The sequence below is a fragment of the Poecile atricapillus genome, chromosome 35, assembly GCF_030490865.1.
Source record: "Poecile atricapillus isolate bPoeAtr1 chromosome 35, bPoeAtr1.hap1, whole genome shotgun sequence".
In the NCBI taxonomy this organism is placed as follows: domain Eukaryota; kingdom Metazoa; phylum Chordata; class Aves; order Passeriformes; family Paridae; genus Poecile; species Poecile atricapillus.
In genome coordinates, this window is record NC_081283.1 from 2,573,434 (window position 1) to 2,591,151 (window position 17,718).

The 17,718-nt window shown below is 46.7% G+C and overlaps 2 protein-coding genes across 8 annotated transcripts in view; both read right to left on the reverse strand.

Annotated features, from left to right (window-relative positions):
• Positions 1-131: 131 nt before the first annotated feature.
• ATF1 (activating transcription factor 1) lies at positions 132-12,423 on the reverse strand. 5 transcript variants are annotated; one of them, XM_058861153.1, is made up of 8 exons: positions 12,221-12,423; positions 8,056-8,169; positions 6,739-6,867; positions 5,406-5,506; positions 4,964-5,094; positions 4,126-4,305; positions 3,885-4,044; positions 132-3,067 (listed from the first exon to the last, which is right to left on the reverse strand). In XM_058861153.1, the coding sequence occupies exons 2-8, from the start codon at positions 8,164-8,166 to the stop codon at positions 2,923-2,925; spliced, it is 957 nt and encodes a 318-aa protein (XP_058717136.1). In that variant the 5' UTR covers positions 8,167-8,169; positions 12,221-12,423; the 3' UTR covers positions 132-2,922. The 5 variants fall into 5 exon arrangements, with proteins under 5 accessions (XP_058717136.1, XP_058717137.1, XP_058717139.1 ...); XM_058861154.1 differs by having other exon boundaries at positions 3,885-4,305; positions 8,100-8,169; XM_058861156.1 differs by lacking the exon at positions 4,126-4,305.
• A 1,460-nt stretch (positions 12,424-13,883) lies between these two features.
• The window catches only part of DIP2B (disco interacting protein 2 homolog B), a 62,852-nt gene continuing 59,017 nt past the window's right edge, over positions 13,884-17,718 (reverse strand). For all 3 annotated transcript variants that reach the window (XM_058861147.1, XM_058861146.1, XM_058861145.1), the window contains one exon: positions 13,884-17,348. In XM_058861147.1, coding sequence (XP_058717130.1) covers positions 17,096-17,348 — 253 coding nt within the window. In that variant the 3' untranslated portion in view covers positions 13,884-17,095. The remainder of the gene's footprint in view (positions 17,349-17,718) is intronic.

A 17,718-nucleotide genomic window follows, 5' to 3' on the forward strand; every position in this document is an offset into this window, starting at 1 on the left:
CCATTTCATCCACTAAAATTGACTATTATTTATTTCTGGCTGTCATATGACCCAATCCCACACAGGTAATCACACCTGGTCACCACCACTGCAGCTCTAACTTCATTAAAAATAAATAGGAACCATCAGAATTATAATATTTTAGCGACTTTATTTACCAAGATCAAAATTTGCAACCATTAATTGTTTCAACAAATATTTACAATTCATGGAAAGCACGGACTGTTTGGAACCAACCAGCAGAACAGCATCAGCTGCTGCATCTCTTACCCTCAGGAATGAGATTTTACTCTTCAAAATCGAGATTTCAAAGTAAATCCAAACTAAGAACTTCATGATCAGTGCTTAAAGAGTGAACTTGTGTTACTGTTTAATATTCCCATGATGAAAAATCAGCTGTTCTTCCCAACACACTTTGTTTTAAGAGTATAAAAATTGACTCCTGGTGTGTCTGGCAGGACAGGTACTTCCCTTGCTGGATACAAGAAGAACTGGCCACCAGGTTTTTACAGTCTTAACACTTGATAGTTTTTGTTTATTATTGTTCCATATTACAAAAGAAAAGGAAAAAAAAAAAAGAGAACACAGTGAGGATCAGCTACCACAGAGTTCCCAAAGCAGTTCAGAGCTGTAGGTCAAACCCTCTGCCACGTGCCAGGGCGCACAGAGCTGAGGAAAGGTCCAGTTCTCTGAGGTGTGTGTTCCAGGCACATTCCAGGCTGTCCAATTCTCCTGAAATTCCACCAAAGAAACAGCAAACACCTCTCCAGGAGCAGCTCCCTCAGTTTAGGACTTTCCCAACCTTATTTCTGATGTGTCACAAAGATTTTTATTTTTTTTTTGTGACGTGATGGCAACCAGGAGTCAAACTCCAGCCTGGCCTAAAGGAAACGCATTGGGACTCGTGCCCACAACAACCAGAGACTTAGGAACTTCAGGGAATAAAAATATCCTTTTCTAGCCCACTAACCAGGAGATTGTGGAATGCAGGTTCTTCATGGCAAAGAGCTCTGCTTGCTACAAGTCCATTAATTCCCAAAGGAGTAAAATAAAAAAAATACTGACTGACCATGGGATAAGCATTAGACATCCAGGGAGGGAGCACAGCTTGGAATTCCATCGGGATCTGAGCTGGCACGACACACACGGAGCTCTGACACCTTGGAACGGCACAGTCCACAGTCTAATTCCCGCTGACAGAACTGGAAGCAGGATTCAATCCCAGCTATGGAAATGGTTTATTACTCATGCAAGAAGCACCTGCCCAAGACCACCACGGTCACATCCTGCCCAGCTACCGTGTCCTGCCCACCAGGCCCACAGCCAGACAGCTCTGGGGGTCTCCAGGAGTGGAGATTCCCCAGGTAAAGGAGTCCTGATCATGTCAAACTTTAGATTTGCACTTGGAACAAATTAAAATTGTACAAACTGGACTCTCTGACACGATGAGACGTAATGAGCGGATATTGTCAACTCTGGGGAGTAAAAAGCCCTAATTTATTTATTTTTCTTTCTCTTTTTTTTCCCCCCAATACTCTTTAGGATCCGTTTTGTTTTCTGCAAGTTGCCTACAGACATACAAAATTAATTCAAGTATCTCCTACACCAAAGAGGATCTCATTTGACTTTGTACTATCCATAAAAATATATCCTTGAAAATCTGGTTCACAAAATATTTCATTTGGTTACTAAAATGAAAGATATAAACTGTCAAAATACGTATAGAAACTCAATTTCAGGTTTTGTAAAGATCACAATTTAGCTACAAAATATACCAACCATCTCCCTGTTTGCAATATAGTATTTGCTTACAAAGACACCGTTACTTTGCAAAATAGCTCCTACCGTACAAAATTAGGCTGGAAATGGTAATTTTGCACTACTTCCAGCAATAAACCAGAGATTAGAACCTCATAACCCTTTGGTATAGATCTTCCATTTTTTTACTAGATCATTTTTCTTCTATTTGGTTTCATGTTCCAGAGCCTGGGAGAATCCCTGGCCAGGACAAGCACTGAGTGTTTAATTGCAGATATGATCAGCACACAATTTAATTTTCAATGATTGATGTTTCTCATGCCCAGAACTAAGAACAAACTCTTGCAAAATTAAAAACTTTCAGAAGTTTAATCTCAGAAATTCTTCAGAACTTTTGTCACCAGTCCTTGTCCCTCACACTGTGCTTTAAAATCATTGATGTGTTGAATTCTCTAAGAAAATCAACACTTTGATTTTCTGTGCCTCAGACACTTCCAGGACCAGGCCACTTGCTCTCTTCTGCAGATCCTTCCCCAATCTGATAAACACGGCAAACATGGAAAAAAAAAATCATCCCAACTTTTAAAATTGTCATCTGAGAAAGAGTAGAAACATAATTTATACCTCGAGCAAAAGTATCAGCTTTTTTATCATCTGCACCTGTAAACACCACCTTACAGGTTAAAATAAAAATATTTACAGACAAATAACTGAAGGAAAAAGGCTTGAAAAAGAGTAAGAAATCAAAACATACACTGGTTATAAATGTTACTAATAATGTCAGCTATGGCAAGGATTCTGTTTCATCCATGTTTTCTTTGTAACCAAATTTTGCCCCCCTTATTAGAGGTATTCATAGGAATTTTCAAAGAAACTCTCATCACCTGCCTCGCCACACGTGACTGTCCTTCCCCTGTAGCTGCAATCTTGAATTTTATCAGTTTCCAGTTGTGCCAGCAGGAATTTTGGTGAGGTTTTCTTGTTTCCTGTTTGTACTTTGTCACCAACATGTTGTAAAGAAAATCTATAGAGTCTTTGAGCTGTGAAATCTAGGTAGAAAAGTTTCATTTTTGACCTTTCATCTAGTTTAAAAAATTCAGTATAAAAAAAAAAAAATTCTCCTCTGATATTTCACCAGTCTCCAAAGGTTTTTACCTTCTCTTCTTACACACTTTTATGACAGTAAAGATCTTTCAAAGTTTTTAGCTCTTCAATTAGAGTTTTGTTCTGATTTTCCAGGACTGCCACTCGATTTTCCAAACATTTCACATACTCCTTCTTCTTCCTACGGCATTCCCGGGCAGCTTCTCTGCAAGAGAGAAGCAGAGTTCTTGATTTTAGGTGTGAGATCTCTTTTGTGAACGTCACAATACCAGAGCTGGAACTGCAGTGAGGAACAAAACCAAGCCAAAACTGCCCCAGGAGAGCAGGAAATTCAGCAGGATGTGGTGACACATGGTCTGAAGGGGAACCCCACTTTAGGTTTCTCCACACTGTGAGACTCAAGGGAGCATGTCTGGGTCACAATTTCCCGTCTTTGGATCACAACCTCCCACAAGCTCAGGTGTGCTCAGGTGGGGGAAGAGGCCAAGGGCACCTGGGACAGGATGAGGACAGGGATTGCCCCCCTGTGCTGGACATTGTTGAGAACCCTCACTGCAAGAGAATTATGGATGGCTGGAGGGTATCCAGAGCTGGGAATGGAGCTGGGGAAGGGGCTGGAGAATTCCTGAGGGAGCTGGGGGGGCTCAGCCTGGAGAAAAGGAGGCTCAGGGGGGACCTCCTCCCTTTCCACAACTCCCTGACACGAGGGGCAGCCAAAGATCTGCTCCCAGGGAACAGGACAAGAGGAAAAGGCCTCAAGCTGTGCCAGGAGAGGTTCAGGTTGGACATCAGGAGGAATTTCTTCATGGAAAGGGTGGTCAGGCCTTGGAAGGGGCTGCCCAGGGCAGTGGTGGAGTCCCCATCCCTGGAGTCCCCATCCCTGGAGGCGTCATTCAGTGCTCTGGTGGCGATCTGTCACAGGCTGGACTTCACGAGCCTGGAAGTCTTTTCCAAGCTCAGTGATGGCACCATCTCAGCACATCAAACTCAGCACCCTGAGCAGCTCAGGTGCCCTCACGTACCTGTTCTTCATCAGCCTGATCTCTCGTTTCAGCTGCGGATCATCCGTCTTGCTCGTCTGCGACGTCAGGGTGACGGGGGACGTCATCACCACGGTCTGGGGCAGGGAGGAGGTGGTGGGCGTGGTGCGGATCTGGTACGTCTGCATGTCCCCAGAGGCAGCTAGGGCACACAAAGGGGGTGGCATTAGGGGCTGGCACTCAGGGTGACGGGGCTGTAAGCGTGGCCCTGCTGGGTACTCACTCTGCACCACCACCTGGTTGCTGGGCACCAGGATCTGCTGCCCATCCGAGGTCTGGGCGTACTGCAGGATGGTGGTCCCGGGCTGGGAGCCGCCGGCGTTGGCCATGGTCAGGGTCTGCAGCCCCTGCACCCCGTCTGCCCCCGGCCCTGCCAGCTGGAGCCCGTTGGCTGCGATGGCAACTGCGAGGGGAGGCACAGGGATGAGAGGATTTGGAGCTGTATCAAAAACAGGTCAATCACAGTGTCCTACAACAGCTTGGGTTGGGAGGGATCTTAAAGCCCATCCAGGGACACCTTTCACCATCCCAGGCTGCTCCCAGCCCCTCCAGCCTGGCCCTGGGCACTGCCAGGGATCCAGGGGCAACCACAGCTGCTCTGGGCACTTGTGCCAGGGCCTCACCCTCACAGGATGGAGAGGAACAGGTATGAAGCACCACAAACACCAAGTGGTGCTTCCACCCATCCCTCAAAGGAACAAATCCTAATTTTTTGTACCTCTCTGATACCACAGGAGCCTTTTAGTGTGGTCTATGATACATATATGTATTTATATATATATATATATCGGTGTCTTCACTGCCATGTTGGGTTAAATCCAGCAAACAGCACCTCTGTGTGCTCCACACCAACACCTTTAAAAGTCTGAATGTGCAAAAATTAAAATGACAAAGCACTGAGTTTATCTGAAGTCTGTAGATACCAGTTACTTTTATATACTAACTTTATTGACTGCTAGATAATAACCAACTTTTGTCCTTCATCTTACTCAAATATTTAATGAAATCTGCATTTTGAGGCAAGTTGAGGAAAAACTGTGAGGATGTTTTGGGTGACATACTGTACTGTCCAGTGCTTGTCTGGTAGATGGGCGTGGGGACGGACATGGAGGTGACAGTGGAGACCCCAGGACTTTCCTCATCTCCTTTTCTTTCCCGTGTGTCTTCAGAAGAAAGATCTTTCAAAATTTTTCTGCAAAAAAAAAAAAAAGAAGTCTGACATTTGACTGCACTCCTCACTCCAGTAAAATCATACAAGTGAGTAAAATCACAGCTGGTGAACGTTTTGCCCTGTACAAAATCCTGCTGAGGCCAATCTCCAGTTAGTGGAGTCAAAGTTTCCTCACAGCAACGATGGCTCAGAGTGTTCAGTGCATGAACAGATTCACTGCTTGTTTCAAGGGAAAGGAAACAACCTGGAGGGCAGCAGAATATTGTAAAAACCACGGGAAAAGGCTGCTGGTTTGGTTTCAAATAAAAACACCGAGTGTATCACACCCTTACCGGTAGGATGGACGACGAGCCAAGATGCCTCGAGCCTTCTGTGAGGAGCCAATGCTGTCTGAGGAGTCCTGAGAATCCTCACTCTCAGACAAGGAAGATACCTGGAGAGAAAGGCAACAGGAACACCAGTGATGTACAGGACAAACACAGAAAGCACCTGGAATATTTTATGTAGAAGAGGAGCACTGGGGTTTGTTGGTAAGAATGTAAAAGCCCAATGAAAAGAATATTTCAGGCAGCAGCATATCAGGGAGTAAATATGCAAAGTACTATCTACAATTTTCTTTATTCCACTGTGTGCTCATCCAGTTCAAAGTGTTATTTTGTCTCTGATGCTCCTTATTAGTGAACAAAACGTTTATTTGTTCTTATCCATGTGGCAGTAACAGAGTGCAGAGGAATGCACGGAGCTCTGGGAAAAGCCTCTCACTGAACTGCAGAGACAGAGCAGCCTGTGATCAGCAGGGGAATAAACCTGCTCGTGTTGTACTCCTTTTTTCCCCCCAGCAAGGCCACGATGCTCATGAATTACAGAAAAGGAATGAATCCAGTCAGTGGAGACTGTGCAACCAGGGGGAAGGAAAAGGAAAGAGATTTAACAGAGACACGAGCAGCAGCCAGTGCTGCTTTCAGCAGTGACATGTTCCCCTCTCCCTGCTCTGATGTTACAGCACAGACAGCTGACAGTCCCTGCCAGGTTTGCTTCTCATGGCATCTCAATTTAGTGTGCCATGAGGAGTGTGGGACAAGGATCAGGGACAAGCTGCTGGGTTTTTAGAGCAGCTCCTGCCTCGCCTGGCTGCCAGGACCGTGGTTTCCCAGTGGAACTGCAGGTCCCCAGGGGCTCTGCAGCAGGGACTGAGTGGAGCAGGAACAGACTCACTGCAACTCCCTGGGTACCTCTTGGATGGGACTCTGACAAAAATCACGTGGCAAGTGAGTAAGAGACACAAGCAAAGACTTGGCTACCATGGAAAGGGAGTTACAGCACGAGAGAGCACCCAGCAGCTCATCCCACCTTTCCCAAACGCTCATTTTAATCCACTCCTGAATTATTCCCCACTCCTTTGGGTGTCAGACCCCACCTGACTGCCAAGGCACCAACTACAGAGCTGTGGGTTGGATTTTTTAATTAAGGGAGGTTTCATTTTGACTCCAAAGGTGACTTCCCACAAGGAAGAATTCCAAGCCCAGATGAGGGATCCCACAGGAGTGTCCTTGGACTGCTCACAGTCTCTTACAGCAGGGCACAAAGGCTCAGAGAAACCTCTTTTCACATCTTCTCACCTACAGAACTGCACACCTGGGGTATTTAAAGCCGTTCTGGAGTTACCTGCACGGTTTGCACCTGAGGGGAGTGGATCACAGAGGAGGACTGAGCTGTCTGAATGACTCCCTGGACCTGGACTTGCTCTCCAGGAAGCTGAACGACTGTGAGGGGAGCAGAACCTCTGAGAGACATCTACAACAGACCAAAAACCATCAGTGAAACCCTTCTGCCACAGGACTCAGCAAGTGCAACACGTGTAGGAAAACTGCTGGAGAACCTGCATTAGCAGCTTATTTGAATTCTAATTAAATCACAAAAGCACCTTTAATGATGCACACTCTTTAGACATTCTTTGCATATAAAAAAGGCTGAAACAGTTATTTCCTTTAGTTGGAGAAAAATCAAATGTCACATAATCAAATATTATGTAACATATTAAAAACATGAAAATGCTTCAGCTTCCTAGAGGGTTTGGAGTTTTGATGTTGAACTCAAATAAGTCTTTGCACTTTAATTCAATTTATATTATTCATGTTTCCATATGTTCACAAAACAAAAATTCAAGTTATACACATAAGTAAATAACCAATTTTGTCATGAATTTTTTTCACTACCTTTATTAATCTGAAATACATGAGAAGATGAAGAGATCATTAAAATACACACAGCTGAATTTCCATTTAATGCTACTTTAGTATCATAACTCACAATATTAAGGGACAATCAGATCTTTATATAAAAACAGATCAGGAAATCAGCCTGGAAACAAACCCCAGGACACCTGCTGATATTCTCTCCTTTCCTCTATCTAAATTTTGCACCAAAATTCCAATTGCCTCCACAGGATAAACAGTGGATGAGCTGCAAAATACTGCTTTTTTTTTCCCAGAAAAATCCTCCTGGAAGGATTCACTCTTTCACCAGTTTTAAGGGATTCAGGTTAAAGCTCTGACAGGGATGTTAGAGGAAGAATCTCAAATTTTCAGGTTCATATGGTTTATTAGATTAAATATGTTCATGTTGGGCTAAAATCCAAGTGTTTCCATGGTGCTTAGTACCCAGGATTGCTGCTACTACAAAAAGAGCTGGAAATGCTTTTTCTAAGGAAAAAAATGAAACCAGGCCCTCATTTTATTCCTGAGCAGCTCCTCTGGTCAACTAACCCCAAATCTGGGCTGCACTTCTGCACTGTACAAACACAAAAATTAGCTTTTTAACACTTTAAAATTAACTTTATGTTAACAAACACATTTTTCTAAGCCTCTTTCTGTTTTTTTTTCTTCTCTGAGTGCTCCTAAGAAGGGCTCTATGGTTTGTAGCACAGTAAATACCGTCTCTGAACTCCCTGCAATGTTTGCTGAGATCCAGCCCAGGCTTTACCTGTTGAGCAATATGAGAGAGCTGAGCTGCCTGGAGGGTTGTACCTTGTACAGCTGAGGGCTGGGACGTAACAGAGCTGCTGCTGCCGCCCTTGTGCACCTCTTCCATCATCAGCTAGGAGAAAACCAGTTAAATCCAGTTAGTCACGAATTTGGACAGCAGACACGTGCCCACTTCCACCCTGCCTGATGGTTCTGGTCTCACTTGGATGCGCTGAATGAGCTCTTTGCCCTCCAGTGTCACCATTATTGAGGCACAACCGGGATTTTTGTCACTTCACCGAGTCTTTCTGTGCCTCATCAAAGGGGGCAGGAGGGGAGGGACACCGGGGAACCTTGCCTGCTCATCCCTGTGGGTTTGGGCAGGTGAAGCTGCTCCACACCTGGAGTCATCTCCTGAGGCCTGGGAATAAGAACAGGTTTGGTCTGTGCTGTAAAGGACACAGAATCATGGAATGATGGATTGGTTTGGGTTGGGAGGGACCTTAAAGTTCATCCAGTCCCACCCCCTGCCATGGCAGGGATACTTTTCACTATCCCAGGCTGCTCCAAGCCTCATCCAACCTGGCCCTGGGCACTGCCAGGGATAAAGAAGCAGCTCCAGCTTCTCTGGGCAATCTGGGTCTCACCATCCTATTATAATCCCATTAATATCCAATTCCTAATAGCCCATCTAACCCTACTCTCTTTCAGTTTGAAGGAAGATCCAGGAAGAAAACCAAAATTCTTTATACTAAAGAATATCTTTCTCTAAGTAAGATAATTTCCAAAAATATTTTAGCCAAGCCACCAGCCAAACCTATTTTAAACTCTCTGAAGGTGTATAAAAACAAACCAGGGACTCAAATCAAAGTGAAGAGAACACAGTTTTGAATTTTAAGAGTCACTCTGTCTTGATGTAATGCAGTCAGCAACACTTCTCTCATGTCTAAGATTTTATATTTAACTGTTCAACGTCTTGCCAGCATCCCCCCTTGGATTCTGGGGGATTCAGGGATGCACAAATGCAGGTTTCAGCTGGGGGGAGTGGGCGGACCAGCCTGGAGCATTAAAAGCTGATGGGTGAGTGTTAAACATTTTGTCACAGAAGGTTTGAAAGTGTTGAAAGGACAGTTGCTATGAGACTGGAAATTACATTTCTTTCTGTGGAAATGTGAGTCATTGATTTTTCCCTGCTGAGCCCAACCACAGCACGCAGCCCAATGAACGCTCCTAGGGGGAAGAGTCGAGCAAGAGCAGAGCCCTCGCTGCTCTGAGGGGTCCCCAAAAAAGTCACTAAAAGCAGGGCTTTGTAGGGACAAAACTGGTGCCTGGGTGATAGGAGAAACTGTGATTGATGGAGCAGTGAGGAAAGGCTGGGAGAATTGGGATTGTTCAGCCTGGAAAAGAGATGCTTCAGGGTAAGCTAACTGTGCCTTTCCAGTACCTGAAGGAGCTGCAGGGAAGATGGAGAGAGACCATTTCCAAGGGCCTGGAGTGACAAGAAAAGGGGGAATGGTTTCCCACTGACAGATGGCAGGGCTGGATGGGATAACAGGAAGGAATTCCTCCCCGGGAGGGTGGGCAGGCCCTGGCACAGGTGCCCAGAGAAGCTGTGGCTGGATCCCTGGCAGTGTCCAAGGCCAGGCTGGATGGGGCTTGGGACAACCTGGGATGGTGACCCTGTCCATGGCAGGGGCTGGAATGAGATGTTCTTTAAGGTCTTTTCCAGCCAAAACAAATCCATGGTTCTGTGTTTCTTTTACAGCACAGACCAAACCTTCCCCAGCCAATGGTGCAGCTTCCCGACATCCTCGTGGCTGCAAACATCAACCACTTCAAGATAATGAGCAGAATTAATGACAAACCTGCAGTGGACACAGCTCTGCCTGTCCTCAAACACAATCTTAGCTTTTATAAAGGAAAATCTGCATTTTGCACCCTGCAAAGTGTCCCGGGTAACCAGGGCCCCTCAAACCGAAATCCAGGCAGCAGCAAAAATGACAATTAATTTCCAGTGCTACAGAAACCTCCACTCATTTCTGCAGTGCTAAACCACAGCCTGCCCTCCCCGCTCTCTGCTTTAGTTTCTCTACCTTACTGTCCCATGAAAGACTCAAAACAGCCTGCAAGAAACAGTGAAAACAATAAAACCACCCCAATAAACACCCCAGGGAGAAAACACAGAGGGTTTCGCTGACCTTTCTCTCACTGGTGTGGAGTTCTGCTTACAGGAATAAAAGATAAAGTATTTCCCATTAGAAATATGGGTTTTGAGTTTAATTCATCTCTGCTTGCTCTGGAATATTTAATTATTCATCCAACATCAATCAATAAAAAGATTTAGCAAGGATTGCAACAAGACAGAAATTCATCCTCACAGCCTCTGGGGATATGAGTGTAACACAAGATTCCCATGCCTTTAACTTTATTTAGCTGGAAAACCAGGAATTTCCCCCTGGAAATTTATTGTCCAGAGAATGATTATTGTCCCAATCTGTACAAACACCACTTTTTTATAACCAGACAGGTAAGGATGATGATTTTCACAGTAAACCCGAAGTCTCCATGCAGCTCCACCTCAAAAGTAATTTAACTGAAAGGATTTTGCAACAGCACCTCACGAAATTTGCTTTAAGGACTCCTAAAATTCTGGGCATCACCTTCCCCCAGCCAAGGAAACTCATCCTACTCCAAACCTGAGCCTCAAAATCACCTTCCTTTGAAACATAAACAGGAATGTCACATTCATCAGGGCACGTTCCATTTCCCAAAGTTCACAGACTCCCTCCAAACACCACCCAAACCCACCAGAAACACCTGACATGCCCAAGGAGCATTAATTAAAAAAGAAAACCCGTTCCCACAACTTCCTCTGATTCCCTAATTCTGTAAATTCCCTAAAATGCTACAGAGAGCAGCAGAGGAAGAAACCAAGTTCTGTTTTGCCCTGGCAAGTTGAATAGAGGAAGGGTCTGAATGACGTTTCATCTGAAATATTGTAAGAGCCAATTGACTGCATTTTTTATAATGTCAGAAATCAAGGAAAATTTGACACAGAATTTTATTCTCAAATAGTGACAGGAGTCAAATTCTGACATTTACAAATTATACAAAGGGATTTCAAAACATTTTCCTAAATGATACTTAAGTAATCTAGGGGAATTTGGGATCCTCAAAATCAGCTGCTTTCAGCAGTGAAAATATTATTTACCTAATTTTGCTATTAAGACACTTGAAGAAAATTTGCTCACCCAGAAAACTGACAGAACTCCGTTTTCTAACCCCCAGAAATCAGTAAAAGCCAGAGCAAAGGGCAGAACATCCCACCAGATGTGCCAGAGAGCAAGTGAGGAGTGTCGAGTCAACGTGCCCAGTCACTGCTCCAGATTCCATTCCACAAACACACAAAGTTATTCCTTAAAACTCCAGGAGCACTTTCCTCATGGGATTTCTCCCACTCCAGCACCAGCCCTGCACAGGAACATCCCCTGACAGGAGCTTCAGAAATAAAAACGCTGCAGCCTAAAAATGTCAATATTCTATCCGCACCAGGGATCTGATGGTTGTGAGAGAAAAACAGCCCAGAGATGATTTATATCCCGCCGCCCTGGATGCAGCCGATCCTCACTGGAAGCCAAGGCTCGGACACGGCTCTGGGGGTAAATTCGGACAGGTAACGACGCCCATTAACGGCGGTGTGGGTGGCGATAAAGCCCAGTTTTGTCACCGGGCAGGGCTCGGGGACGCAGCCACCGCTGGCCGGGAGGGGCTGGAGCCGCGGGGCCCCTCGTCACCCCCAGACCACCTTCCCCCCATTCCCGAGGGGAGCGGGACCCGGGGGGATGCGGGACCCCTCGTCCCCCCCTCAGAAGCCTTTTCCCCCATTCCTGAGGGGAGGCGGAACCGGGACGGGCCCCGTCACCCCCAGGCCTCCTTTTCTCCGCTTCCCCGGGGCGAGCGGGACACGGGGGGAGCGGGCCCGGGCCCGGCAGCAGCCCCAGGCCGCAGGGCAGCGCCTCAGGCCCGGCTGCGATGGGAACTCCCCGCGGTTTCCGCAGCGGCCGCCGCGCCGAGGCCGCGGCCTGTGCCCGTCCCCTCACGGCCCGCGGGGGCGGACGGGGGGGGGAGGAAAGAAGCGACGGGCGGGCCGAGGGGACGGAGCGGCCTCCCCAGCCCGCGCTTACCTCAGAGCCCCGCGGGGCCGCGCGTGGGGAGCGCCGGAGCCGCCGCCGGCTCCCGGCCCCGGTCCCGCCTCAGGGAAGCGGCGCCGGCGGGGGGGGCGGGCCGCGACCATAGAGTGCGCGCCCAGGGGCCCCCGCCATAGAGCCCCAGCGGCGCGGAGCGCGCGGGCGCCGGGCTAGAGCGGCCGCCTGGAGCCGGCCCCGCCCGGCCGCACCACAGAGAGGAGGCGGCGGAGCGTCGCTCCCGGGCACGGAGCGGGAACAGCGCCGCCACCGCTGGGAGGACTGCGGCGCCAAGCCGCGCTCTGGGGTCAGGATCGCGATCGCCGCCGGGAAAACCACGATATTCCCGATATTCACGATATTCCCGGTATTCCTGATATTCCCGGTATTCCCGGTCCCCGCGGGGGGAACAGCGCGCACAACCGCGGCCGGGTTGTACCGTGGCTGGGACGGGTCAGGACTGCGGCCCCGACTCCTCACGGCTGGGCGGGGGCGACTGAGGGGTTTTAAGGAAGCAGCAGCTTTGGCCCCTCTGGGGATTATTCCACAGAGGATTTTAAGATCACAGGAAGGCTTTGGGATCCAGTCGGTGCCCCCTTCATGGGATAGTTCCTCTGCAGTCACTGGGGGTCACAGGAAATTCAGTATTCCCTGTAAAGCACGAACTGCAGACAGGCACCTCTAGGAACAGGAACCTCGCCACGATTTTCACAGGATTTCCCGGATTTCCTGCGGTTGAAAAATCCCTCGAGTCCAACTCTGTCCACGGAGTGTCACGTCCAGGAATCCCTGGACACCTCCAGGGATGGGCACTGCAAACCTCCCTGGGCACTTCCAAGGCCTGAGCTCCCTTTCCATGGGGAAATTCCTGCTCTGTCCCCCCTTTCCATGAGGAAATTCCTGCTGCTGTCCACCCTTTCCATGGGGAAATTCCTGCTGCTGTCCCCCCTTTCCATGGGGAAATTCCTGCTGCTGTCCTCCCTTTCCATGGGGAAATTCCTGCTGCTGTCCCCCCTTTCCATGAGGAAATTCCTGCTGCTGTCCCCCCTTTCCATGGGGAAATTCCTGCTCTGTCCCCCCTTTCCATGAGGAAATTCCTGCTCTGTCCCCTTTCCATGAGGAAATTCCTGCTCTGTCCCCCCTTTCCATGAGGAAATTCCTGCTCTGTCCCCCCTTTCCATGAGGAAATTCCTGCTGCTGTCCCCCCTGAGCCTCCCCTGGCCCAGTTCTCCTCCTGTCCCTGTTCCCTGGAGAAATCCCGATCCCTGGCTGTCCCCTCCTGGCAGGGAGCTGTGCAGAGGCACAAGATCCCCCTGATCCCCCTTTTCTCCAGGCTGAGCCCCTTTCCCAACTCCCTCAGGAATTCTCCAGCTCCTTCTCCTGCTGCTCCAGCCTCTTCCTTCACTCCACTCCCTGCCCTGATCCCTAAAAACCGAGATTCCTAAAACTACAAATACAGGGCACTGCCCAGCCCAGCTCCTTCACACCCTCAGAGCTCCAACACTGCTCTATACAACTGACAAAATATAAATTCTCAAAACATATCTATAGTTGAAAATATAATTCAGGTTCTCCCTCTGCCCAGGATCAATTTTAACCCGCGTTTTCTTCCTTAAAAATCAAATTCCTTCATGGAAACAGCGCTGGAAGGACTAAACAAGCAACCAGGCATCAATATTTATTAACACAAGACAAAGGAAACACAATCAATGCGTTAATGGGACACTGTCCAGCCAGGTGTTAAATTTAAAAACGTAACTAATCTAATTTTAAATAAATAAAACCTTTATACATAATTACAGAATGCCGGAGTCTGAATTGGACAATGGGAAAGAGGTCGACAGAAATAAAAGAAAAAAAAAAAAAAAAAAACCACCAAAATAAATGCATCTAGGGCTAAAATTGATCTGGTTTTTATAACCTTATTTTAGGACAGTTAGTAGGACACAGCTGAATTGATTTAAACCAGAAATGAAGTGCAAATTCTAACAAAAGGGGACAAAACTCTCTTGTTCCCACAGCGTTTGCTCAGAGAAGATTCAGAAAACAGCGAGACACACACACAATATTTTAGTCCAGTGGGGAAGAATTCCCAGTTTTTCAGTTTCACTGCAGTTAAGTTGGAACCTGAGGGGCAAGAGGAGGGAATAATGTGCCCTGTGCAAGCTGGGGAGAGGCTTTGGGAAAAGCACCCAGCCCTGCCCACCTGCCAAAACCTGGAGTAAAGGATCTTGCTTTGTCCCCAAAAAATATGGAAAGATCATCCCCAGCTACAGAGGAAGGAGTGGAATGATCTGTGGAATGATCCAGCAAGTCCTGGGGGTGGAATTTGGGGATTCCAGAGCCCCAGCTCCGTCCTTCCTCCTCCCCAGCGCTGTGCCAAAAACATGGACAAAGCACTCAGGGAATGCCAGGGAATTCAGGGAAGCCAAAATCAGCAGCTTCTCCTTGTCCCTGGAACCTTCTCTCATCCCACGGGCAGGGCTGTGTCCTGCAGCTCTCCAGCACACGGAAATGGAATGTGCTGGAAGATTTGGAGCGCACGGGAAAACTTGAAAGGTAAAAACCTCAAACCATAGGAAGCTATCAGTACCTATCCAAACCAAAAAATAAAGAGAAAAATAAAAAAAAATCAATCCAGTCATATTCAAAAATGCCATTTCAGGAATTCCATCTCCATTTGATGGAATTCATACACACGTTGTTTTATTTGTGAAAAATCACAAATAAAAGACAATTCTGGAATTGGACTTAAAATCTACTTCAGTGGACAAAAAGTGTTTGTTGAAACAATTTATCTAAAGCTTTGAGTAAAGAAAAAAGGTTCAAGACCACCAGTTTTCCCTGGAAAGGTCACACTGGAGTGAAGCTGGGTCTGGGCTGTGCAGGAAACACAAAAATGGTGACAAAGAACATGGAATAACAGGAATTTTCTGGCTGAAAGGGGAGAACAACCTTTTTGCACTCTACACCCAAAATAAGCTGCAGGACCAACTGTTTTAGACACAGTTTGACCTGCCACTGTCCCCACTTTGTGTTCAATTTGTTAAAAACTAAATATATTGAAGATTTTGTGCATATTCTGCTGTGTTGGTTGATACTGTGGAAAACACAGACAAGGTTCCAAAATGTGCCCCTGAAACCCAAAGTGTTTGCAAAGAAACTTAAGTCCAGACCTGCCACAAAACTGCCAGTTCCTATTCCCACACCAAATATTTTTTTTTCAAAAATAACATTTGAAACTTCTTATCTGAGTTTTTAAAGCTCCTGTTTTTCAGTGAGGAACCACCAGGATGCAGCAGGAGCTTTTCAAGGACACAGCTGGGGTTTGCTCGTGGATCCTCTGGACTCTGTTCCAGTAACTGCCATAGGATCTTCCAAGTCCACACCATAAACCTTTTAAAAACTGCCTAAAAACTTCGTGTGAGGTAATCTGGAACATTTGAAAAGTTTATTTACACTGTATACCACATCTGACTCAAAAAACCCTGTTGCAGGATCTGGTAGCAGCTCCCAAGGCTTCCAAAATCATGTATTAGCACCCAGAGAAATGTAATTGTTGTTAAAAGATGAAAAATTAATAAAAAAAAAAAATTAAAAAAAAAGAGATAATTTTGAGTCAAAGCTCAACCACCAGCTCTCCCCCAGCCTGTGTGGAATTGCTTCCCAGCAGGAAGAGCTTGTACCTGCTGCTTTAAGGCTTCTCTTTCTTCCCATTCCCTAAGGCTGGAGCTGACACAGGATGTGGAAGGCTGGGATAACAATTTCCACAATATTATTTAACAATGTGTTCGCCAGAATTACTGGAACCCCCTGGAAAATAAAATTGTGTCTGACTTAAACCTGGAATTCTCCTGTTCTTTCAGGGAATGCTTTGAGGAGAGCAGTTTTGTTTTTTCCCAGTTTCCACTGAAGCCTGTTCACAGTAGTTCTTGCCTGCAGGGAGCTGAGGGAATCTCAATGGAATGGCACAAGCAGGGAATTCACCTGAGGAATGTTTTTCCACACCTGGTGCCACAGGATGAGGCAGAAGCTGTCCCTCGGTTCCTTTTGGGACTTGCATGGCCATTTCTACCCAATTCCATGCTGAATTCAGCCTCTTGGAGAAAGATGTACCTTAAAACCAAAGGGTTCTACACACTTCTGGCCAGAATAAAGATACAAATGAAATCAGAAACCTGGGGAAGGTGGGAGCATCTCACATTGTGTCTAAGCCAATGCCAGGATGCTGAGGACCACAAAAGTCACCTGTCCTTAAAAACATCAACCTTCAGCTGTCCTCACTAGCCAAGTTAATTTTCTAGCTAAGTGAATTATGTATAATAATATTTACATATTTAAAATATAGGCAAAATTCTTTTTAAATTCCAGAAATCTCTATATGAATAAGTAACTCTGATTCTGTAAGTTATTGATTTGGTCATGGCACAATTGTCAATAAATCGTGTGATCCCGTGGGATGAACAGCTCCAGATGCAAAGCAGATCATGGAGTAGGGAACTGCAGAACTCTGATGACCCTTTTCTTAATAGTTTATTATCTTAACTAAATAAACCCTCCCCTTATAGAATCCTAACCCGGGATTAGATAAAAATACAAATATGTACAACGGGTGAAAAAGTCACACTACTGTAAAGGCCTTGGGGATTTCGTAGCTCACACACTTTCCCACTTTGCAGTTCTCTAAAGCTCATGGTTCAGTAAACGGTTACAAAACGTTTGCTGCTGCTTCCCACATCTCCTTCTCCCCACCAGGACCGAAACCCCCGGCATGGGAGGGAGGGAAATGCGGCAGCAACCTCAAACTTTAGATCAAGTATTAGTAATTTTCACCAGCTTCACTCCCAGAGCCACCCTCATCGCTCTGTGCTCCCATCACATGTTGTAGGCCACGTAAATGGGGTCCAGCTGATCCGCCAGGAAACTGTCCCGGAGGTGCATCCGTTGTTTCTCCCCTCGGGAATTGATGGGGATAACTCCAGGATCCACCACCACCACCACCCCCACAATCAAGTAATGTTCCTCCAGGACCACGTTGGTAACCAGAGGAACCAAATCCAGAGCCTCCTGCTCACAGCCACACAGCTCCACCACCACCACCAGCAGGTTGGTCCAGGTGAACACAGCGCTGAAATGACAAAGGGAAAACAACACAAAACCCAGTTATGGCCACAAAGATCCCAAGTTTCCACCTCTTTATCCTTACATGGAGGTTCCCACCTGCTTTGGGCTATGTTTCCAACCTAACTCCAACATGACTTGGTCCTGATGCGACAAAAATCAGACCTATCTCAGCACTACCTGTGTGAGGCAGGAACCCAACGGTGCTGTCACCGACCCAGAAACAGCTCTTTACACCCCAGAGTGGGAAATCATCATTTCTGTGTTGAACTAAAGCTTGTGAGGAAACACTGAGTCTGTTCTCACCTGCAGATGGGAAATCAGGTGTACGACTTGCTGATGGCAACACAAAAAAAAAACTGAATTTCCCTATTTTA

What these genes read in the sequence shown, in the direction of transcription:
- ATF1 (XM_058861152.1), bottom strand. Translation starts at nt 8,166, where the DNA reads ATGATGGAAGAGGTGCACAAGGGCGGCAGCAGCAGCTCTGTTACGTCC. An exon ending in TCTCTCATATTGCTCAACAG is followed by an intron (nt 6,868 to 8,055) that starts GTAAAGCCTGGG and finishes GGTCTGTTGTAG; the next exon opens with ATGTCTCTCAGAGGTTCTGC. An exon ending in GACAAGCACTGGACAGTACA is followed by an intron (nt 4,306 to 4,963) that starts GTATGTCACCCA and finishes CTCCCCTCGCAG; the next exon opens with TTGCCATCGCAGCCAACGGG.